The sequence below is a fragment of the Felis catus genome, chromosome A2 (genome assembly GCF_018350175.1).
Source record: "Felis catus isolate Fca126 chromosome A2, F.catus_Fca126_mat1.0, whole genome shotgun sequence".
In the NCBI taxonomy this organism is placed as follows: Eukaryota; Metazoa; Chordata; class Mammalia; order Carnivora; family Felidae; genus Felis; species Felis catus.
The window spans coordinates 36,465,301-36,490,532 of record NC_058369.1 but is presented as its reverse complement, the minus strand read 5'-3'; the positions used below and the strand labels follow the sequence as shown (position 1 = coordinate 36,490,532).

Here is a 25,232-nt window from a genome sequence, read left to right as displayed (position 1 = left end):
AGCCCATACAAGTGTGGTGTCCTGGAATTGACACGGGCTCTCTAGAAGGGACTTAGAATCCAAGAGCGAGTCCTGCCGCCTCCTCCTCCGAGGCTGTTTATTCTGCTCCTCTGGGGACAGGAGTCATACCTTTAGCAACAACCAGGGTGAGGAAGAGGCTGGCTCCGTCTTGGTACTTGGCCTTGTGTTGAGTTGACAGTAAGGTCACTCTAGCGGAACCTGAAGGTAATTGCTCTGTTCACCAGTAGAACAGCCATCTGGCTTCAGGGATTCATCTGAAAATCAGATTTGGCAGTTCGACGTAGAGCAACTGAACGTTGTTTGCGGAAACCGTGCACATCCCCAAGCGCCCACCTCAAGCTGCAAGCACCCCTCTTTATTAGAACAAGTACTGAGCTCCTACACACCCACAAATCCTGCTTTGCATCATCCTTTTTTCCTTCTTTTTAAAATAAACTACTCATCGGGGCGCCTTTGTGGCTCAGTTGGTTAAGCCACGGTCTCTTCCTTGGTTTCGGCTCAGGTCATGATCTCACGGTTTGTGAGTTCGAGCCCCACGTTGGGTTCTGTGCTGACAGCTCGGATCCTGCTTGGGATTCTCTCCCTCTCCCTCTCTGCTGAAAAGCAGAGTGCCTTTTCAGGGCGAATGCTACAAACTAAGAAAGAGAGATTAAGAGGCGGATAGGGTCCCTGGAGAAAGACACCATAAACAAAGTACATCGTTATTTAATCACAACTGTAAGAAGTACTACAAAGAAAAGTACAGAGAGCTAAAAGAAAAAGTAACACCGTATCAGTGACAGAGCCAGGAGCTATTCCAGACATGCTATATGCACCAGCTCATTTAAACCTCAGAGCAAGACACCACTATTGTATCCATCATGCAGATCAGGAAAGTGAGTAACAGAGAGATGAGGTCCTTTGCTCGTGGCCATGCCATTAGCAAATTAGCTACATTAGGATTTGAGCCTCGAGCAGTGTGAGTCCCGAGTCTTTAATTGTAACAACGACACAATGGCTTCTACTACGATAAAATGACTTTTAGTCTATGCTTTTAAGGATAAATGGCATTAGATGGGCACTTGCCACCCTCTCTTGTGCTTTGAGGTGGGAAGAATATCACTCAGAAGAAAAACTAGGAGAGAACCAGGTGGCTGGAGCCCAGAGAGGGAGGGAAGACTAGGCAGGAAGTGGGGCGGGGGTGGGGGGAGGGTAGTAGGGGCAAGGCCAGGTGGACTGCCTAAGGGAGGGGAGCTTTCTTCTGACTGAATTCGATCAGTTCTGAAGTTAATCCCCCCCCCCCCCACCATAAAGACCCTCTCGGGAGCCTATAATGTAAAGAAATCCAGGGGAGTTCTCCTGAGCTGACTAGATTATTTCAGATCAGCTTACTCTTACGGATAGAAAACAACCTGCTTGAGGATGTTTATGTGTGTCAGCCACCTGTCCCATTGGTGTCTTTCCCAAGCCAAACATGTTTTCTGCCTTTCCTGGGGCCTGCAGAACTACAGTGTTCCATAAGGGTCCACACAGCCAGGTTGCCCCTGTGGCTGGTTCAGTCATCATCATCATCATCATCATCATCATCATGGCTCACACTTTGTGGCTGACGCTGTGTTAGTCGCTTCCTGTGCATTCTGGTGTTTCAGCCTCAGATCCATGAGGTAGCCAGGTTCTGTTACTCTCCATACTTTTCAGTTAAAGAAACCAATTTACAGGGGCGAAACACGACTGCCCAAGGTCCGACCGGCAGAGTCAGGGCTGGCATCCAATGTCCAAGCCCACCCAGGCTTCACCCTACACCATGTTGCCTCCCCGCACAGGGCACTTCTTATATTACAGATGTGAAAAACATCCAACGTTAATGATAGAACCGATTCTCACACTTGGGTTTTACATTAAGTTTCATTGTCTAGGCCAAAAGTTAGATTTCATAGGGGAAAAAAAAAAAACAAAACTAAATAGAACACCATGGATCTTCCGGGTGACCTGAAGCAGCCTGTAAACATGTTACAGATTTACTAGCCCAAGAGATACTTTACCAGCCCACCAGCACCTGAATTAGCAACACTGGCAAAAAAAACCAGAGGGATCTCAAGGGGGTGGGGCATCTGTATTTGGATACTAACCAGTAGGTGTTTGTAAGAGAGAAGTAAGAGGCAAAACAATAGTTTTAATAGGCATTGGGTGCAGACTGTGTGCCAAGCTCAGTGCTAAGTGCCTTACATGTATTCATTTATTTATTCCTCACAACTAACCTTATGAAGTTGGTCATATTCATATCTCCATTTAACAGATAAGAACCAGAGGACTTGTTTCTCTTTCTTCCGCTTTTGTCCCTCTCTGCCCTAATCTCATAGTAACCAGCTTTTTCTTGTATAGGTGTCCCCAGATCATGTCTCCCCTATACCTAGAAGCCTCCAATAGCCTTCCCCTGCATTTAAAATAAAGCCCGTGTTCCTTACGACAGCCCACAGTGAAGTCAATGACACAGCCCAGTGTTTTTCAGACTTCTGCGTGTATCCAAGTGACCTGGAGTGCTTGCTAAAGCAGATGGCTGAGCGCCACTCTGCATTTCTAACAAGCTCTGGACGGTAGGGACCACACTTCGAGAACCACTGATGAACTCTGTGACCTTGTCTCCCCTGTCCTTTTCCTTTTGGTGGCCAAGCTCCAGCCACACTTGCTGCCATTTTTTTTTTTAAACTGTTGAAGTCTTTGAGTCTCATCACTGAGAAGTGATGAGTCGTCACTCCCAAGGGAGTGAACCTTGGCTCTTGAGGGACAAAAAACAAAACAAACAAAAGAAAAGCCCATAGACATTGCGCTAGTTTGTGGCCCTCCAAAGCTCAACTCCACCCAACAGGAATACAATATATCTGTGTTATCAAAATTTCACGGAGAAGGAGAGCACTAGGGGGGAAAATGTCTAGAGAGGATCCTTAAGAGTGCAATAGTGAAAAAAAAAAGTTGTGCCACGTATCTTAAACAAGGCATACTGCTGCCACAGGGCATTAGCACTTATTTGGCCGTCTGTCTGGAACGTTCTTTTCCCAGATATTCCCAAGACTAACTCCTTATCATTCCCATCACAGTTTAAGTGTCATTTCCTCAAGTAGCCCCTTCCTGACAACGCTAACGTAGTAATTTTCCTGCATCACGTTATTCTGTGTTCTTGTTTTCATGGTCGTCAGCGTGATCTGAAACCATCCTGTGGATTGGTTGGTTTCTTTGTTGGCTGTCTCCTCTACTAGTGAGCCTATAAGAAAGGAGCTCCTTGGCTGTGTCCCTGCAGAATATCCCGACTCTGTGATAAATTCTGGCACCCAATGACAGCGTGATAACTATTTGTGAATCCCGGAATGGATGGTAATCACATACTGGATAAAATGGTCTCGCTGAGATCTGAAGCCAGGCATTCAGACTTTAGACCTCCGGCCTAAGTTCTCCTGAAACCCGAGGGCTGTTGACTGAAAGTACCTCATGGGAAGGATGCAGTCAAAATTTACTGGGCCCCGCAGATTACTCTGCTCAACCAGAGTTATCCAACAGGCAAGGGAAAGGAGCAAATTTTCCAAGGCTTTTTCCCAAATTACTTAATTCCAGTCCTATCACTTAATTTTCACCCCAGGTTATCACAGGCAGGAAGAAAAGGGGGGGGGGAGAAAATCCCATTCATTTGAGGTGAGGAGATCTGTGCTAAGGATTACAATTTTATCCTCCCATTTTACAAATGAGAAAATGATGGCTCAAAAAAGTTTAATCAAATGCCCAAGGCCACAGAGCCAGCAATTAAAGAAGCTGTGAAGCCCACCATTTTCTTTCTCTTCCTCTGGGACGTCGCCTTGAGGCTGACACACGTGATTATCCACTATCGTTAGAGGGTCGGCCATATCCAAGAGCCAACACACTCCACATCATTTCCTGCATCACAGGGAGTTCTACTGAACAGTGGTGCAAAAGATTTGCCATTTTGGGGACACCTGGGTGGCTCAGTCGGTTAAGCATCTGACTCTTGATTTCGGCTCAGGTCGTGATCTCACAGCTGGTGGGATCGAGCTCCGCATCAGACTCTGCTCTGATGGCCTCAGAACTTGCTTGGGATTCTCTCTCTTTTCTGTCTCTCTGCTTCTCCTCCTGCTCGCTCTCTCTCTCTCTCTCTCAAAATAAATTAAAAGAAAATATTTTTAGAAACCTACAAAAAAAAAAAAAAAGATTTGCCCTTTTCACCTCTGCCCAGTCTTGATTAGGAAAGTGGGAAGGTCACTTAAAATGACCTATCTCATTATCTGTACACCAAAGAAGAATAATTTCTGATCACTTCCATTATGGCATTATATTTATTTGTCTGATTCCCCACCCACCAAACAAAAGGTACAGTTATTATTTTATCCCCAAGAGCCTGACACACAGTAGGTGGTCAAAAAATATTCATTCACTGCAAAGCAAACCAAATATATGAATGAATGAAGCCAGCAAAATGGAGAGTATTGACAATTTGGTGGAAATTTGGTATTCTGTAATCAAAGGGAAGCAATGATAAAATGGAATACTATTGGGGTGCCTGGGTGGCTCAGTTGGTTAAGCATCCAACTTCGGCTCAGGTCATAATCTTGTGGTTTGTGAGTTCGAGCCCCATGTCGGGCTCTGTGCTGACAGCTCAGAGCCTGGAGCCTGCTTCAGATTCTGTGTTTCCCTTTCTCTCTGCACCTCCCCTGCTCATGCTCGCTCTCTCTCTCTCTCTCTCTCTCTCTCTCTCTCAAAATAAATACATAAACATTTAAATTCTTTTTTAAATAAAATGGAGTATTATCCAGTTACAGGGGAAAAAAAAATAGCCCAGGTTGCCTTCCATGCCATTTTCGTTAATAACTTAACCATTGTGGAGGCGGGGAAGGAGACACACATGAATCTCAGTAAGAACTGAGCGAAACATCACTTGCCTGTAGCACAAAAGGAAAGGCATTGTAATGGAACAAAACAAAGTTCTACAAATACTCCTAATTCCCAGCCACAATGTTTGTGGAAACCTAGGGATGACTTCTGCAGGTCCCCCACTTTCAGTCCCTGCCAGCACCACAGGGGCCACTTTCTTTGTATAAATAAATCACGTCTCTTTGATAAAACTGTTCCCCGCTCCAGTGCCTTAAACCCTCTAGGACTCAAAAGGTGTCAGTAGTTAGAATAATAGTTCTCAAGCCAGAAAAACCAGGACTTTCATCACCAGGGCTGTTATAAAATTCTCCAATTAAAAAAAATTTTTTTTTAACATCTATTTATTACTGAGAGATAGAGCATGAGCAGGGGAGGGGCAGAGAGAGGGAGACACAGAATCTGAAGAAGGCTCCATGCTCTGAGCTGTCTGCACAGAGCCCGGTGTGGGGCTCGAACTCACAAACAGTGAGATCATGACCTGAGCTGACGTCAGATGCTTAACCAACTGAGCCTCCCAGGTGACCCAAAATTCTCCAATTTTTTAAAAGTGCATTTCTTTTCATTGACTTTAGTCTAAGAAAAGGCTTCAGGGATGGGCAAAGTGAGCACTTGAGGCAGCCAGGAACGTGCTGATGGAGCATTGAAGATTCCCAAAGGACCCATGGGTTGGGAGAACTGTATTCTCCTTACAATTCTAATTTCCTGCTAATGAAAGTCTTCCCACTGTCAAATGCACAAGATGAAACATCACATGTAGGAGCTAACATGTATTTTAGTTGTTGTTGTTGTTTTCAACTTGACTCCTTAGTGAATATATTGTAAAGGTCAGGAGAATGGGGCAGTAGAAAGCAGAGTCTCGGCTCTGTCTAGCTGTGTGACCACGAAGAAGTCACATCCCTTCTTTGGAGGCTTCTGTGGCCTCATCTATGAAATAGGGACAGGACACTCTGGCACGTTAAAACTTGTAAAGTTTAAAAGAAAAAGTAGAAATGAAGGCACTTTGAAAGTTTAAGCACTGTAGACAGGAAAAGTGGCATTAGTACTATTATAATAGTAATTTATATTACTTGCTCCTTTCTCTGCGGTAGAGTTCAAGGGCAGAGTAGGACCTGCTTAGTGCCGGAACATGGCCTTTGAGAACATCTACCCTGAAGGAGTGTGTGTAGCAATTGCTTGGTTTTTATTAGTGAAAGGTATAATAATACTCTTAAAACGTGCATGTGCTCTGCCTAAGTATTTTATGTGTTTTATCTCATATGACCCCCCCCACCCCCAGCCCTAGGAAGTGGGAACTATTAGTATTCGCATTTTCAGATGGGGAAAACAAGGCTCAAAAGAAGTAAGGTCACCTGAACAAGGCCACACAGGAACTGAAGAGCAGAGCTGGGGTTGAAACCCAAGTCTGTCTGACTCCAGAGCCTATACTCTTGACCTTCACCCTTCCAAATAATACCCTGTATTTTAAAAAGTAACAATAGCTGCTTCTTATGGAATGCTTACCATGTGTGAGGCAAAAATATTCCCGTGTCACAGCAGCTACTCAGAGAGTAGCTGAGTGGCTTGTCTGAAGTCTCCAGCCAGTTAGAGGCAGAACCAGGCTGAGACGTTATATCCATCTGACGTCTACGGGGCTGTTCCCAAACCACTGCCCTGCACCCAGTGGCTAAGTGGGCAGGCTCCCCCCTGTGTTATCCCCCTGACTAAAGCAAGTATGATGGAAAAGGCACTAGGAATTCCAGAACTTAATGATTTCCCAGTGAGTTTGCATAAGCTCCCATCCAGGCCGCTCTTTCCAGAAGCACCCATGCTTTTTTAAGTGACCCAGCCCCTCACCGCCCTCAGAGAGGCTATTCCAGAACAGCAAGTCCAAGCAGCAGTGCTGAGGCAGGGCCACAGGGGAAAATATTTGGTTCCCTGGATACAGCTGCATATGTTGGGTGAGATTTCCTCTCACAAGACTTGGTCCCTTCTGCCGGAGCCCGAGCGGAACTGAGATCCAAACGGCAGTAGTGCAAGCGGGGAGAAACTTGCCGACAGAGCATAATGATACATGCTCAGTTCTGCTGGTGAATGAAAAAGCTGGAAATGCCTTTCACCCGTGCTGTAAGGTCACGGCGGCCGCCCACGGCAGGGAGAAGAGTTCCACTGGTTTGATAGATTCCAGAAAGATAGCACCACAGCTGGTTGCGATCTGGTGATTAACAGGCAAAGGAGTTAACTCACTTGCCAAGGAGACCTTGACAGAAAGAGGGAGAAGACTCAGAAGCAGAGCAGCAGATGGAAATAAAGGGAGAGTCATTCATTCCACACGTATTTATTAAGCCCCGTGATGGGCTCAGCACTGTTTCGGGAGCTAGGAGAGCAGCAGTAAATGAAACTTCCCCTCCAGTGGCAAGAGAACAGGAAAAGCAAACGGCCCTGAGCATTTGAAAGGAGTGCAGTCCTTGATCAGCAGACCCTCAGCAGTGAGCTTGTGTCCTGGGGATTTGGGGAGGTATCATACTAAGGTGTAACAGGTATCTGTTTTGTTGGCCTCTGTCTGCCAGGCTAGGTGCTCTGTTGGTAGGTATCATTAGTCCCATTTTATTTATTTTTTAATACTTTATTTCTGTTTTGAGAGAGAGAGAGCACAGGCGGGTGAGGGGCAGAGAGAGGAGGACAGAGGATGCAGTGGGGGCTCTGTGCTGACAGGGTGACAGCAGCAAGCCTGATGTGGGCTTCCAACTCATGAACCGCGAGATCATGACCGCTGAATTTCTCCAGGGTTATTCTGGTAAGTGTTTAACAAGAGGTTCTCTGGAGAAAAGGGCCCGGATGTATATATAGCATTTGCCAATTTCTGTGGTGTATATACTCTCACCTTGGCCGACCTCACGTTACCGCTGTTACCTGACTGGGAAGAGGTGAACAATAGCCTGCCGCCATTAAATAGTATTGCTGCCCTACTGACTCAGTAGACATAAATAACCTCATGAGCAAAGATAATCGTAAAACACAAATAACTGGAAAATGATGAGTTTTGAGCATTTATTACCTGTATTTTTTTTTTTTTTAAATAAGCTCCATGCCCAACGTGAGGCTTGAGCTCATGACCCAGAGATCAGAAGTCGCATGCTCCACCAACTGAGCCAGCCAGGTGCCTTTATTACCTGTATTTTTAATGTGATTTATTTTGTTGTAAGTTTATATGCTGTAATTTTTAATATTGGGTTGTGCTTAACAGCCAGCTCAAAGACGAGACTGTAGGCTCTCATGGGTTGCCATGACACAAGTCCACATCACCATTGTCTCTCCTGAAAGATTCTTTTCCCCTCATTGTATTTTTCTAGTTCTGGCTCAGAAATGGCTTATGGCTCCTTTTTCATATTTCCTTTGTCTCCTTGACCTGTGGCCTTCCACAGCTTTTTTGTTTGTTTCATTTTAATCACTGAAGCCTGAGTTAACCGCAAAAAAAAAGGGGGCGCACCTGGGTGGCTCAGTCAGTTAACCATCCGACTTTGCCTCAGGTGATGATATCACAGTTCGTGGGTTCGAGTCCCGTGTCGGGCTCTGTGCTGACACCTTTCTCAGAGCCTGGAGCCTGCTTCAGATTCTGCCCCTCCTCCATTTGTGTGCTCTCTCTCTCTCTCTCTCTCAAAAATAAAGAAATGTAAAAAAAAAAAATTTTTTTTTTTAAGAAGACTTAATCCCACTGAAAATGCAAGCTGCACCAAGTGACCAAGAATTTTCTTCACTAAATGTTAGAAGCCTGTAGGTTGAGAAGGGAGCGTTTTTTCCATGACGGTAAAATGAGTCCTGGACATTATGAGTAAGACATTTTCTATATTGTCCAGCACGTGCTTGACTTTTCTGTTTTCGCAATTTGGTGATGCTTTTCTAAATTCCCTGCCCAAATGTGACTTCTCTACCAACCCAGCTAGTGCTCTGGAACCTAATACAATCCGTCTGTATTATTTATAAACTTCCCAAGGACTGATTTCAGCCTCTACTTGTACATGGACCACAAAGAACAAAGAGACTTTGAAAAGCATAAACCAGAGACATTCTAACAGGGGTTGGTGAAAAATGGAAGCGAGAAAGCTCCGACAATGAAAGTGTACTCCAAAACAAATGGAAAGTTGGTTTTGGTTTTCTAATTAATTTTTGTGCAGCCTTAGGTCTCCTGGGCAACAGATGTGATTTATGTGCTCTGTGGATGGCATACGTTCGGCCCAGATTTCCGAATGGGCTGTACAGTGAATAAACGGTACCTAGAATATCTTTCAATTGCCAAGTGCTGCAGTTTATTTTTAAAATCCCTTCACCCGAGCTGTGCTTGTCTTAACGTTTAGGTTTTTGAAAGACGCAGTACTTTCGCTCATTCCTACAGGCTGTTTTTCACGGGAGAAGAGAAAACTGACAGTTGGCAAAGCAGAAAGTTTCCAAACCACAGGGTGTCTGCTCCTTGCATAATCACCAAAGCCCAAATTTCCATTTTCTACAAGTTGATGGGAGAACTTCATTTCTGTTTTTTTGTTTTTCTATTTTTTTTTTTAATTTTTTTTTCAACGTTTATTTATTTTTGGGACAGAGAGAGACAGAGCATGAACGGGGGAGGGGCAGAGAGAGAGGGAGACACAGAATCGGAAACAGGCTCCAGGCTCCGAGCCATCAGCCCAGAGCCCGACGCGGGGCTCGAACTCACGGACCGCGAGATCGTGACCTGGCTGAAGTCGGACGCTTAACCGACTGCGCCACCCAGGCGCCCCGGGAGAACTTCATTTCTGGTCGAACCTGAACTGCAGACAAAAGCTAAAATCCCCCACCCCAGCCCGTGGGCTGTGCTCTTGGCTTTTCTTGGTTACACTTGGCGACTTTTCCTGTTTACAATGTCCGTGTCCTCCCGTTTTTTCTTTTCTTTTTCGACTCGATACTGTACCATGACTTCTAAAAATACAGCCTAACAACTGGTTTTAAGTAAAGAGGATGTTTCTTTCTGGAAAGGAATGGCGGATATATCCTGCATGGTTTTCTGAAAATAAACATTTGACGGTCTCTCATCGGTGCCTAACCTGAGTTTCTCCCTGGAAAAGGGCAGAGTATTTCTAAAGAGAATCCTGCGTTTCTTTGCAGATTCGCCCATGACAGTATGTCACCTGTGTCCCCCACTTGCTGTTGGGTGAGCTCTTAGTTGAGTTTGCCTCAGGCCTTTAGTAGCTAGGAAGCATGGGGAAGTTGTTCTCAACTTCTTGGGGTCTCTACTCCTTCAGTGTGAAACGGAGGGCCAAAAATACCTGCTTCACAAGGTGGCTGTAAGAATTCAGAGCATGTCATGGAGGTCAAAGCACATGACTCAGACATAACACTCACTTCCATTTCGTGTGGGTTGAGAACAAAAGCAGCCGGTCAGGCCCAAGACACCCCCTGGTCACAATCAGATAAGAAGCAAGGTTTATAAGTGTTTCCCCAGCTTTGGGTACCAGGGCAGCTAAGAATGGCAGTTTTGAGTTAGTCTGTTGATTATCCCTGAGAAATCAGAATGGCATTCGTCTTCAGCTCTGGGTCGACCACTCTCTCCAGGGTTTAACTGGTAGATTGACTTTCAGCTCAAATCTGACGGCTTGGCCTCTTAATAATCCAGGAGAACTTTTTCCTTGAGAAAAATAATTGTTTAAACAACTTAAAATAACCACTTACAGTTAACATAATAGCGCGCAGCAGCTTACAAATCATTTCCACTAGTCATAGTACTCGGTGCACTAGAGTAAGAGTAAAGCTGATAATGCACTCCAGGCACTTAGCACAGACTCTAACACCTAATCTATAACCAATAAATAGAGCGTGTTACTGGTGATAGGATTATCATCTGTACTTTTGAGGTAGATTTGAGGTTCAACCTGTATTAATACAAGGGACAAACAAAGCTAAGTAAGATTGATTCTTATCATTCTCATTTCACAGGGGCAGAAACTGAGATTTAGAGAGATACCATGATATTGATGCCCTACTCTTAGTTAAATGGCAGAGCTGGGACACAATCCAGGCCTCCTGATTCTAAATCCTGGCATACCTCGCAGACACCAGGCTGGGGGCTCCTGATGACCTTCAGCTCCAGACATAATACGTAGTTTTGTTTCTTTCGTTTCTTTCTTCCTTTGAAAGTTGGGCTTTCTTTTCGCCAGCCTTAAGAGACCAGGCTATAATCTGATAAGCAATTGTCTTTTATGAGACTGCCCTCCCCAGAGACTGTCTGCTAAAGCTGACCAAAATTCCTTGCCAGGTTTATGCCGGAGCTGCAGAAAATGGCTGTCCCCTGACCAGCCTTCCTGGTTTGCTTTTCTTCAGCCTCTGCCTGAAAGGAGTTTGCAGTTGAATGCTAATGTTCGGAAAACAGCGTTATCCCTTCCATCTGTAGTGGGTGCCTCTTGTCAAGAACAGTGGTCCAATATAAATTCTGTCTATCAATTTCCTAATTTCTCACACTTCCAGGGTAAGATACGGGTTGTACAGATGCTCAGAACTTAATTCCGTTGCTAGTTGAGCTATTTCAGAGCCCTTACAATAGTCTGAAAATATTTGTGTAATTGTTAATAATTTCTTTTCTTCTCCTTATGTCTAGAGCAGTTGTTCTCAACCGGGAATGATTCCCCCACTCCCACCCCCAGGAGACATTTGGCAATGTCTGGAGATATATTTGGTGGCCACAAGCAGGGTGGAGGTGTTACTGACATCTGGTGGGTAGAGGCCAGGGATGTTGCTAGACATCCTACAATACACAAGACGGCCCTCATAGAATTATGATGTCTATTCCTACCCAGAGCAGTGCTTACACTTTGAAAGTGCTCAATAAATATTAGTCGAGCAAATGAATGAAAACCTGTTTCAGACCGACACTATGTTAATGGCATTGTGTTCTAGACTGTATCTTAAGCCCAAAGTGTTGTGGAGTCAGACCCAAATAAATGATAAGCGTCATTGATAAATGTCATCCTGTGCCCAGAGCGTTCACATAAGCATGACAGAGCCAGCAGCCCAAGCAGGGGGAGCAGGGGGGATGAAGTCCATCCTGATGTTCAGTGAAAATCAACAACAAACATATAGACACTGTTTTTAGCAGCTGCCCATATATTTTTTTTCAGTGCAGGGCCAGGTGGTAGCCAAGAAATAGTGATTGCAAAAGCCTTGTGCCTCTTCTGGCCTCGGTGCCACATAGTGACCTGAGCCCGGAAACTCTGGTTTGGTGAGTCTAAATGCGGCTCTTCCAAAACAGTGTTTTACTTGGTGGTCAAGATGATATGTTAAATGCCTCAGCTATGTCTTTTAACATATAAGGCCTATTAGATGGGAAATACCTTACAGCAGAAGTAATATAGCAGTGAAGGCCACAGATTCTGCAGTCAGAATGCCTGTGTTTCTACCTTTCTGAGACTCCTCCCATCTCTGTGCCTTTGTGGAGCTGGAGTCAGTCATTTACCTTCTCGGAGCCTCGATTTTTCTCATCCACGAAATGAAGCTAGTGTTGGAATCCGCCTCACAGGCTTGTTATGAAATGAATTCAGGGGCACGTGGCAGGTTCAGTCAGTGGAGCATGTACTTCTTCATCTTGGATCGTGAGTTCAAGCCCCACATTGGGAGTTGAGATTACTAAAAATAATTTAATAAGATGAAATAAAATAAAATAAAATAAAATAAAATAAAATAAAATAAAAACATAATTGAAAATGAATTTAAATAGCCCATGTAAATAAAGGAAAGGGCTCGGATTAGTGCCAGGCACGCGGTCAATGGCCATTAATTACTGTTAACATTTTTCCTAAGTCCGATCACTCAGTTACCCAGTTTTGTCTTTGGAAAACGGAATTCGCTTCTTTATCATTCTCGTCACCCAGCCAATTTTCCTTTCTCCCTTTGCTGCTTTTATGCCACCTGCCCCTCTCTGTCTCACTGCCTCCCTTTTGCCCTCTACTCCCAGTGAACCTACAAGACACACAGCAGTCCTGCTCCTATGCAACTAAGGGAACCTGAGATTCCACCCCAGTTCATAGTAACATGACCCAAGACAAGTTACCTAACCTCTCTGCACTTCACTTTTGTCATCTACAAAATCTAAATTGTAAAACTCTTCACCTCCTAGGAATGTAAGTAACATGAGAGGAGGAACTTGCACGTGCACTCACATGACATAGTAAGTGGTTATAGAAGCTAGGAGAATTGTTCGTTGAGATTCGTAAAAGAGGTTCCCAATGATTGCGCATTGGGAGGGTAGGCACCATCTTGAAAGAACTCGAAGGAAAATCACAGCTGACTCGGTATGGAGACATCTGTGTCAGTCTAGGCCATTCTCTGAACGGGAGTGTCAATAGCTCATATTCAGTCAACACCCAGAGATGATATAAAGGAGCCCCTGTTCAGCTAGGATTGACATCATTTGGGCGAAATATAAAACTCCGTCCACTCAATAGATCCCAAAGTAAGAACGTCCTAGATACACCCTTCTACCTCTCTCCAGTTCTTCCAGAATATCTCATCTGATGAAGAGTTTAATAGCACACCTTGTTTTCAGGGTAGAAAGCTTGTTTGTTATGTAGAGAGTCTGTCTGGGCCAAGGCTTGGGAGGTGTTTCGGAACATCCTCACTTTACATTATGCTATGCAAATTATGCAAATTTAAATCATTTGCGAACTTACTTCATTATTAACTGTGTCTATGTTCTGAGCAGTAAAGGCGTTCCTTCACTCAGGTATTTATTGACCACATCCTTACCCTGCAGACACTGTTCTAGGCCCTGGGGATACAGTAGTGAACAAATCTATCAAGGTCTCTGCCATGAAATTTCACATTCTGATGGTGAAAGATAAGGACAGAGGGATGCCTGGGTGGCTAAGTGGGTTAAGCATTCGACTCTTGATTTGGGCTCAGGTCATGATCTCATAGTTCGTGAGTTTGAGCCCCACATCAGGCTCCTTGCTGACAGTGCAGAGATTCTCTGGGATTCTCTGTCTCCCTCTCTCTCTGTCCGTCCCCCACACTCTCTCTGTCTCTCTCAAAATAAATAAATAAGCTTTGAAAAAAAAAGATGACAGAAAAACAAAAAACTAACAAAAAGTATTAGCTATAAAGAAAATAAAGCAGCATGATATGAGAGAGTGTCCAGTCTCCACTTTATTCTGAGGACAGTCCTCTTAGAAACAGTGGCTTTTGATTTAAGATCTGAAAGATGTGAAAGGACCTAATCATGCAATGACCCAGGGAAGGGCATTCCAGAAGGAACAGCAAATGCAAAATTTCAAAGGAGGAACAACCTTTATTTTGAAAACGAAAAGAAGGCCAGTGTGGATGGTATGTTAGTACAAAGGCAGATGGCTTGGAAATAAAAGTAGAGAGGGTAAGGGGTTGGTTGTGTGGACATTGTTGACAAGGTAAGGAGTTGGGGCAGTTTGAAGCAAGAAAGTGAAGGGATTTCATCTGTATTTGAGAGGCATAGCCATGTGGAGTTTGGATCCTTACAGGACTCAAATTAAAGCGTGGAGCCTGGTTAGACAGCCGGTTTTGCACATATCCAGGCAAGGGATGATGGCGAATTAGACTTCGGATGGGTCACCCCGCAAAAAATCCTGAGGAGTCATTTTTATGGGGTAGACCCTCTCATGCTAGGCTTTCAGAAAAGGTCAAAAGAACAAGAGAGAAGAAGAAAGAAAAAAAGAAAGCAGCCGCTTCCCTTACCAAGCTTTTGTATTTCCTTGTTCCAAAGAACCACTAGTGCAAAACCCAAGCAGGGCTGAGGTTCTGGTCTTTTTCTGTAGTTGTGATTTCCTCTTACTTTATGAGTTGACCCTGGTTGTGATGAATGGTCCCACACTGCCCTATCTGGACTCGCCTTTGGATTTCTTACCAAGTCTTCCTCCTTTCCTCTCTTCTCTCCTAAATCAGGTTGTGGTATTGGGGGCTGGGGGTGGGGCATTTTCACACAGACTTGAACCCCACTATGGGCTACAGGTCAGGGCCTCAGGGCACACCCCGAAGCCAGAGGTCTGGCCTGTGCCCAATTCTCACTTCCCTCTGCTCTTCCTCATTTGACCGGTGACCAGATGGACAAGGTCCTTCCACCAGCACCCAGCGCTTAGCATCAGAGGACCCACTCCACCAACTGGGGAGCAAACACAGGGCAGCCACAGACTGAGGTGGGAGTTTTAATCCAATATGTACGATTTTTAATCTTCATCTTCCTGGGGTTGAATGGAAGAGGAGTGGCAGGAAGGGTATCAAGTCTGTGTGGGTGGTAAGTGAAACTTTCCAAAGAGATGATTTTTTAATGTTTTTATTCCACCTGAGGAGGGGTGCCACTGGGGAGGGGTCAAGCCTGAAAATGTTCGGATGGTGTCTATGGAGTTCAAAAGTGATTCTGGGGGTGCCTGGGTGGCTCCATCAGTTAAGTGTCCGACTCTTGGTTTCAGCTCAGGTCATGATCTCACAGTTCATGAGTTTGAGCCCCGCATCAGGCTCTGTGCTGATAGTGTGGAAACTGCTTAGGATTTCCTCTCTCTCTCTCTCTCTCTCTCTCTCTCTCCCTCCCTCTCTCTCTCTCAAATAGATAAATAAACTTAAAAGAAAAAAGAAAAATGTTTAGGGGCACCTGGGTGGCTCAGTCAGTTAAGCATCTGGCTCTTGATTTCAGCTTAAATCATGATCTCAGGGTTCAGGGTTCATGGGATCGAGCCCCTCACTGGGCTCCTCTCTGACAGCACAAAGCCTGCTTGGGACTCTCTTTCTCCCTCTCTCTGTCTCCCCCTGCCCCCCACCCCCACTCAAGCTCTCCATCTGTCTCTAAATTAAAAAATAAAAATGTTTTTGATGGGAGAATAAATGAATTATAGGAAGGTTTATTAGCTATTTGTTAAATTTTAGGCAAATAAGGAGTATAATAATTGTCTTTGTCGAAGTGGTTTATTTCATTCTCAGGGGTATCAGATTGAAAGCTACCAGGACATTGCTTATGAGGCTCAGAAAGGTTAAGTATCTTCTCCAAGGTAACACAGCTAGTAAGAGATAAAATATGGTTTTGAGCCCAAGTCTGGCTTAGAATGCTTATGCAACTTACATCATTTCTCAGGCCGTGGTTTCCTGGTGCTTAAATTGAGGATGTCCCCCAAAACAAAACAATACAAAACAAAATGAGGATGCCCCTTTCATAGGCTTGCATAGTAGTTGAAATACTATATGTTAATGAAGGTCAAGTGTCAGGCAGTTGGCCTGGTGCACAGCAGGCCCTCATTTGACATTGTTTTGTCTCTTCCCTGGTACCATGTGGACTTAAATAGGGGTTTGCTTATTCTCATGACAGGACTCCTAGGAACCTGGCGGATAATAAATTTTGGGGAGGCAGAGACCACAAACCCATCTAAAGAGGGAGCTGCTCTGCCCTACCCTGGCCAAATGTTGCCATGGAGGACATCCAGCCCAGTGTTTCCAGATCATACCATCTACATTTTTCTTAATTGGCATCTTCTGATTTCTAATGTCATCAACTAAAATTTATTCATAAGCATTGTTCTGACAAAAAAAAAAATACATCCACAACTTTTCAACCTCTGATTTAAGCAAGTGACAAGGGCAGGCCTCTCTATTGCTTAGAGGTGATCAAAGCAGTACTCTGGCCTCCCCGAGGAGGCATCCTCCCACAGAGGAAAGGGCTCGGTGAATACTGAACATGGATGTGCCAGTGTGGGCATAAAACTGTAGCATTTTTTCCCCTCCGGTTCATCTGCATTGCCCTTTTCCAGCTTGTCTTATGTGGCGACTTGTCCCTTCACCTACTGGGATGTTTGTTCATTCCCCAACCCCCCAATCTTTCTCTTGGCTGTTGTATTTGTTGATCAGTGATTATGAGTAGGTGACTTTTCTATATTAATGATATCATGTGGGGAGTCCATCCTTTGGAAACCTTTTGTTCTGATTTAGGTATAGATACCTGTGGGATCTTACAAAGATGCTTTTAGTTGCAAGAAGCAGAATCTGACTCAAGTTGGTTTCAATAAGAAAGAAGGGGGCGCCTGGGTGGCGCAGTCAGTTAAGCGTCCGACTTCAGCCAGGTCACAATCTCGCGGTCCATGAGTTCGAGCCCCCGTCAGGCTCTGGGCTGATGGCTCAGAGCCTGGAGCCTGTTTCCGATTCTGTGTCTCCCTCTCTCTCTGCCCCTCCCCCGTTCATGCTCTGTCTCTCTCTGTCCCCCCAAAAATAAATAAACGTTGAAAAAAAAAAAAAAGAAAGAAGAAGTGAATTTATTAAAAGAATACAGAGGTGTTTCATGGAACTCAAGAACAAGAATTCACCCGAACCAGCCGAAGTGACTACAAGTGACTAGAAAGACGTTAGGAACCCAGACAGCAACTCTCTCGAGCTCTCCCTTTCAGATTGCATGATTTCTCTTGCCCCCGTCCAGCTGCTTGTCTCCTTCATTCTCTCTGCAGATTGCTTTCCTTTTTGTCCACACACCGCAGCCCCTACAGCAACCACTTTCTCATCCTCTCCCACCCAATTCCGGATTCTCTGGACTGAGGCTCTGATTGGCCCAGCTTGAGTCAGGTGTCTGTTCCCTGGTCCAATCAGCTGAAGTCTGAGGCTGAAGGGCCAGGACCAAGTTGTACAAACATGGCCACCACTGACTGTGATTGTCGTGAGATGGGCAGACATGCACACACACACAAATACATTTACTATTTAATTCTCTGGGATAGAATTATGTGTTGACAAAAGGAAAATTGACTAGTCTGAGCAAAGTATGATGGAAAGGAAAAAAAAAGATGCTTTTTTAAAATCAGGAAATGAAATTCATTTGGATTATGCGATAACAGAGTAACTTGAAATATTGTACGAGTTTGACATACTCCTTAATGGATTCATGTTGTATCAGTTGATCTTTTGAGTATTTGATTTTTCTCTTTCCATAGTACATGTTTTTGGGGTTTGTTTGTGTGGGTTTTACAAAAGAAGTAAAGTGATTTGAACGGACATATTTATTTCTTTCTTCCCATTGTATAGAAGAAGAGTATTAAAAAAAAGATGACTTTTTTTGTTGTTGTCCAGTTAGACCTTATTTTAAATCTTGCTCTGGCTTTTTTCTCACTCAGGTAATGTCCAATATAACAATATTCAAAGCAAACCATTTACTCTGAATTTTTTGAAAATATGTATATATCTATATCTGAACATACATGTAAAAACAGTCTGTATGGATTATCCTCAAACTCACAGGGTGGTGATTTCTACAGGTAAAATGATTTGTGGAGTGTGAGTTAGTGAAGGGGGATCTTTGTATTCTATGTATTGTTTAAATATTTGACAAAGAATATTTCCCAGTATTGCAATTATAAGTGACAATAAATATAATTAGAAATTTATGCTGATGGATATTGTTCTTAACTATGTATCTTAAGTGTTCGTAATTGTTCTTAATTATGGTAGTGATATACTATAAAAGGGACAGACGTTTCAGAGATGGAGACTTTCAGTTTTAACTGTAATGTCATCTTTTCCTTTACAATTATGCATGTATTCTATTTATTAAAATACATCAATGAATCTAGGAATTTTCCTTTGAAAAACAAACTATTGATTCAATGATAAATGTAGTAGTTTCCTCTAGGAAAGAAACAAACTTTTCATAGTCTAATCTTGTATACACTATATAGACATTATTTTTTCAATATATTGGGTTGTCTTTGCTTTTCATTCTTTTTTACATCCAAGAGTAAATTAATTAATTGATTGGTTGACTAATCCAACAGCTAATGCCGCCCCATGAGTCTGTTTGTGATCGAGGCTGTTGATTGACTCAACTGAAGGCATTTTTAGGCTGAACACATCACATGTAAAACAAACTATAAATCGAGGTCAGGGGGTTGCTTGCCAGCCCCAGCACTGATGCCACTCTTGCTATCTTGTCCCCACAGATGACAGAGGGCAGGCACTGCCAGGTGCACCTCCTGGATGATAGGAGGCTGGAGCTGCTGGTTCAGGTAGGTGTTGCCCATGAAGAGACAGCCCATACTGACTGGGTCCCTCTGTGAGCCTCATGGCCTCTGTTCAGGCTACTCACTTATCTGTGCCAATGACTTGGGATTGTTTGAGGGGCAAAAGGACAGCTGCTAAGTCAGATGACTTGGTCTACCTGTGAGAATAGTTATATCCTGGGGATGTGGATTGGAGACCCTTGGGTTCTAATCTCAGCTCTGACTGTCAGTAGCTGTGTGACCCCCAGGAAGTAGCTTTACTTCTCTGAACCTCTTGTGGGTAAACGGAGCCCTGTAATCTTTCTCCGAAAGGGTTATTGTCAGCTGCAAATCTGCATCCTGCCACTTTGCTGCCACACGGCAGTGTCCAGGTTAAATACCCCACTTCATCAGCTGTGCACCGGGATTGAGACTCCTTACTTTCCCTCAAAGAATTGTGGCTAAAATCAAGCTAGATTACATATGAGAATGAAATCTTTTTGTAATATATATGGAGTATATGAGTGGTGATATTTTAATTGTTGATCCTTCTCTCTTCATTTACTCAACACTGTGGCCCAAGGACCTAAAAAGAAATTGTGGAAATTCCCTTTGATAGCCACACTGTAGCTATAGCCAGAACTCTCTCCTTTGACCAAACCTGAATTCTTCTCCCTTCTGTGGCTTGTTTCTCACCCACTATGCATAGGCTTCAATTAGAATAAAAATAGTCAACACTGTTTAGCCAGAGTGGACCTTTTAGTCCAGATTTCTGCCTGTTTCTTTATTTCTTCTTTCTTTTTTCTTTTTTTTCTTTTTTAATCATGACCATTCTTTCTTCCCCAGCAGCAAACATCCACCTCTCAAACCACCATAATGAGCCCTAAACTGTTTGGCTCTAAGTTCAGAAAGAGTCTATGTAGATGCCCTCTTGCATATCACCCTTTTCTTCCCTTGTTCCTGCAAATCAGGCGTCTGCTATCACCCGGGATGTTCCCCCTGATTCCAAAACATGCATTTTGCCACCAGGCCCAGTGCTTCTCAAAAGTTCATAGATTAGATCCTTCTTCTAAGTGTTTAGGAAACACTGGTTGGGGCGCCTGGGTGGCGCAGTCGGTTGGGCGTCCGACTTCAGCCAGTCACGATCTCGAGGTCCGTGAGTTCGAGCCCCGGGTCAGGCTCTGGGCTGATGGCTCAGAGCCTGGAGCCTGTTTCCGATTCTGTGTCTCCCTCTCTCTCTGCCCCTCCCCCGTTCATGCTCTGTCTCTCTCTGTCCGAAAAATAAATTAAAAAGTTGAGAAAAAAAAATTAAAAAATAAAAAAATAAAAAATAAAGGAAACTGGTGACAATCGTATATGCAATGGGTAAGATCACTCCATCTCAAGAGAGAGAGAGATGAAAAGCGTAGGCTTTGGAATCAGACAGAACTGGGTTCAATTCCCTGCCCTTACTGACTGTAACATCAATCCAGGTGCTTAGTTTTTCTTGACTTTGGCCCCCTCATCTATAAAAGGGCAATAAGAACCCCTATCTCATAGGCTCATCCTGAGCACAAAGTGAGATAATGGATAGAAGGAGTTTGGGACAATAAATGGTAACGAGTAGTAGAGTCATAGTTTTATCTCTGATCCCACAGCCTTGGGTCTCCAGCCTCTTCAACTGCCACCCTGCAGGCAAGATTATTCCTACAGTCCACGTAGTGAGGTGTTTGATATTCTTTGTCTTGGTCACTAGCACCATAGTGCCTATAAAAGAGTATTTTTTCAGGAGCACCTGGGTGGCTCAGTTGGTTAAGCATTCAACTCTTGATTTTGGCTCAGTTCATGATCTCATGTTTTGTAGGATTGAACCCCATGGCAGGCTCTGTTCTATGGGACTCTCTCTCTCTCTCTCTCTCTCTCTCTCTCTCTCTCTCTCTCCCTCCCTCCCTCCCTCTCTGCCCCTCCACTGGTGGTGCACCCATGCTCTCTTTCCCTCAAAAATAAATAAAAATAAACATTCAAAATGACTTTTAAAAAAAGTATTTTTCCAAAACATCATCATGTTAGTAAATACATTGTCCCCTGGGAGGAAAAAGTAAATTACTGGACTGAATGGCAAATACATGAAACTGACAATCTCATTGATGTTTCTATTACCATTTCTCCCCCTTCCCAGTCTCTTGGAGAATGGTCTATAGTAGATTAACCTAGGCAGCCAAAGGGGGCAGATATTTAAAAACAAACAAAAGCTGCTTTGAACTATTTGGGGCAGAGAAGGGTGGTAGCAAAAAGAGAGTGAGGCAACGAAATTGCTTTTCTGATAACATTTTATTTTGACAGCCCAAACTTTTATCAAGAGAATTGCTGGACCTTGTGGCTTCACATTTCAACCTGAAAGAAAAGGAGTACTTTGGAATAACATTTACGGACGACACGTAAGTCTTTTAGTAACGTTCATTTCTTTCCCTTTCATCTGGACTACCTACTCACTATCATTCACAATTAGCAAAAAATTGCTGGAAATGCCCCAAGAATTAGAATATGCCCTGCTTACTTAAAGATTGTTTAATAACAGGATTTCTCTCCTAGGACTATTAGTGGAAAGGGAGAAGAAAGGGAATATTGATCATTTTTAAACACGAAAATATTGCCCTAAGTGTTTTAGAAATTTGTTTTGTAATGAGGTTGTTATTGTTGCTGGTACATCTGCACATTTTTTTTAATATAGATGTGTATGATTGATATAAACACTAGATTTTTGGGGTGTGTGGGTGGCTCAATCATTGGGCATCTGACTCTTGATTTCTGCTCAAGTCATAATCTCACAGTTTGCAACATCAGCTCTGCGTAGGGCTCTGCATGAGCCTGCTTGGGATTCTCTCTCTCCCTCTCTCTCCGCCCCTTCTGCTCGTGCTCCATCTCTCTCTCTCAAAATAATAACCATAAAAAGAAATACTAGATTGTTATTCACTCATATATTGAAATGAGAATTAATGTCTTGGGTGTTGATGGCAAGAAAGTTTAAAGGCAGATGTGTGGCCCACCTGAAAAATACTGTAGAGTTTTAATACAGAATAAACTTTTCCAGTTCTACTTAGGTCCATTTTATGTCATCTCTTCACTATCTTTTTTTCTTTTACCTTCATTTTTTATGTTAACTTGGACATTGCATATATTTATCAATAATTTAAATGCTTTCTGAAATTAGACCTATATATAACAATAAAATCATAAGAATTTGGGGGCACCTGAGTGGCTCAGTCAGTTAAGCATCTGACTTTCTGGCTCAGGACATGATCTCACGGTTGCTGGGTTCAAGCCCAGCATCAGGCTGTGTGCTGACAGCTTAGAGCCGGGAGCCTGCTTCAGATTCTGTGTGTGTGTGTCTCTCTCTCTCTGCCCCTCCCCACTCATGTTCTTTCTGTCTCTCTAAAATAAAGAAACATTTACCATCTACAATGCCATTTTAAAAGTGTATAAGGATGAAAAGATTGCTTAGGCTTCAAAGACAAAATTTGTTGCATTTTGCTGGAAGTCATTTTGTCAGGAAATAAATAAATAAATACTACAGTACAAATAAATAAATAAATAAATAAACATTAAAAAAAAAAAAACCCAAATATAAAATTCAAGAAAATACATTCCAGGCACAGAATATATTGGCCTACCAGTGAGCATTCTTCTTGTACTCTCCAAGTTCAAATGTTTCTTCAGTTCTTTAGTTTAACCAGGCAGAAAATAATCACAAGAAGGGGTTACTTTTTTTTAATATCTTGCTTTTGATTATTTCCAGCCTAGGTGGGCCCCTAGCCTAGGACCCACCCCCACCCCCACCCACCCCCCACCCCCCGCAGGAAACGCCCTCAGGCTCAGGACTTGGGCTGGACAACACCAGGCAATCACTTGCTGGGAGACACAAAAACCTGAAAACTTTGATCCCGGGCCCAGGATGCTTCCTGAATAGGGTTCCACAAACCAGAAAGAAAGTAAACTAGACATCACTCACCTCACTCAGAATCACAAAATTACCAGCTCACGCAACAACTATTTGAGACCCTGTATGATCAGTCCTCTGCTGGGTGAAATAGGAAGGGCAGATAAACTTTTGACCACAGGCTCTTCGCTGGAAAGACAAGGCCAGTTCATGTGAATCAGTGATTAGACGCATGCACACACACACACACACACACACACACACACACACACAGGTTGTAAGTGATTGTGAATGCAACAATAGCAAATAGAATATGGCGAAATCCTAAAACACGTAATGGCTAAGTTATATGGTTAAACTGTAAGTGCTGTAAGCCCTAATTTAGAGAGGTCACATAGAATAGAGACAAAAAGCATGAATATTGGAATAACTTGCTCATTCAACAAATATTTCTTGAGTGCTTACCAATTGCCAGCCATTGTCCTAGGGTCCAGAGATTCAGCTGTGCACAGCAGAGACAAGGTGCTTGCTTTCCTGGAGCTTATATTGCAACGGTGTGGTCTAGCAGAACAAACACATAGATCAGTGAGAAATCACTAGAAACGATACGTGCTTGGAAGAACATGATCAAGGCCATGATCAAGAAAGGTTGGGGGGGGGGCAGTTTTAGATCGGTGGACAAGGAACGCTTCTGGGAGGTGACATGTAATAAAAAGCAAGAACCAGTTCTGCAAAAGTTGGAAGGCATTCCAGACAAAAGCCAGTGTGAAAGCCTTGAGGTGAGACTGAGCTAGACTTTTGGGGGGGGGCGGCTATTTTGTAGTTTTGAGAAAGAAAAAAAATCCACTGTGACTAGAATATAGAGGGTAAGGAGGAAAGTGGTGCAAGTTAAATGTTGAAAGGGAGGCAAGGAGTAGATGTTTTAGAATTGTGGTAGCTATGTGATTTTAGGCCAGTTACTTAACATCTCTGACCCTCTGCTTTTCTCATCAGTACATCGGGCATAATAATAGTACCTATATAATAAGGACTATATAGGACACGTGTAAAGGGTACTAGTATGATGTACTGTTAAGGCAGGTCAGGCGTGCACAGGCACCCACTAAAAGGAAGCTGTCATGCTATTTTTGGTACTGGCAGTAAGTTCAGTGTCCAGAAAGGGCTAAAGGAGGACTCGAGTGGAATTCACACAAGAGGATGACTACAGGGGTGCCTGGGTAACTCAGTCGGTTGGGCATCTGACTCTTGATTTGGGCTCAGGTCATGATCTCATGGTTCGTGGGTTCAAGCACCACATCGGGCTCCATGCTGACAGTGCAGTGCCTGCTTGGGATTCTGTCTCTCACCGTCCCTCCCCCACTTGCAGGCTGTCTCTCTCTCTCTCAAAATAAATAAATACATAATTTTTTTAAAAAAGAGGCTAATTACCAATGGACAGTGCAAGGCAAGTAGACTTGGGGTAGAGGGGAGAGGAATGGGAGATGACATTCCAGGGAAGACTTATTCTATGGGCCAGTGCATGAGCATGGTAATGTATCTGATTACATGGTGGAGCAAGATAGAAGACGGACAGGATCATAGGTGAGTGAGCCCTGCGTGTCACATAGATCCTAGGCCACTGCAGGATGTTATGCCCAGGAGTTACATAATTCATGACTGGTGTTGCAAGTTCCCCAGGCTACAGTGTTCATGGTGGGCAGGAAAAGGGGGTCCTGGCTACATGGATGGCTTCTGGGAAAGCTCCCAGTTCAGGTGAGCATAACCAAGCAGTGTATAAATCAGGCATGCAGATATCAGACTTTCTCTTCAGAAGGAAAAGGAATAATATGAATGACTTTCTTTAATGCCTTGGGCCACCCTCCCCCTCTTCTCCTCTGGGATTTCTTTCTAAATCCTCTCCTGGGAGAAGAAAGTCTCACTCAGGCGCCTCCTCCAGCTATCTCCTTTGGCGACAGTGGTTGATGGTTATAGTCTTTCCAAGAAGCCTGGCTCCAAACTGTCCTCTGTGTACTCCCCTGCAAGTGACAGCAGAGTCTATTTTTGAATTATGACCAGTTTGGAAGGTGTCTTCTGGCTCTTGCTGTGTTTATTTTCAGAAGAAGTATGAGCAGGGCTTGGGGGGGAGGGGGGCGGGGGGGGTGGATTTGGCCATTTCCACCTTTCTGGGGAACAGGTCTGGAAAATTGCTTCTGTCTAAGGGTGTCTCTTTGGAATGTCTTGGTCACAAGCCTAGCTCTTTTTCTTTGTCTGGTAAATATTTTTGGAAAGTATTTTCTTTCAGCACTCCCTTTCCCCCGCCCCCCATAAAACCACTGAGTCGGATCCCTCCCAGGATGCTGTCTGAATTGTATTTTCCAACCTAGATGCCACATCAGCCTTTTGCCTTCAGTGAACTTCTCTAAACAGAGTAAGGC

At 43.8% G+C, this 25,232-nt stretch overlaps 1 protein-coding gene across 12 annotated transcripts in view; it reads left to right on the top strand.

The window, feature by feature from the left end:
* FRMD4B (FERM domain containing 4B) overlaps positions 1-25,232 on the top strand; it is a 356,794-nt gene that overhangs the window by 214,700 nt on the left and 116,862 nt on the right. For 10 of the 12 annotated variants that reach the window (XM_045053138.1, XM_045053139.1, XM_045053143.1 and 7 more), the window contains 2 exons: positions 18,864-18,929; positions 21,225-21,319. In XM_045053138.1, coding sequence (XP_044909073.1) covers positions 18,864-18,929; positions 21,225-21,319 — 161 coding nt within the window. Of the gene's footprint in view, positions 1-14,880; positions 15,096-15,170; positions 15,194-18,863; positions 18,930-21,224; positions 21,320-25,232 lie in introns of those variants that run through there. The other 2 variants (XM_045053144.1, XM_045053145.1) reach the window with 2 other exon arrangements.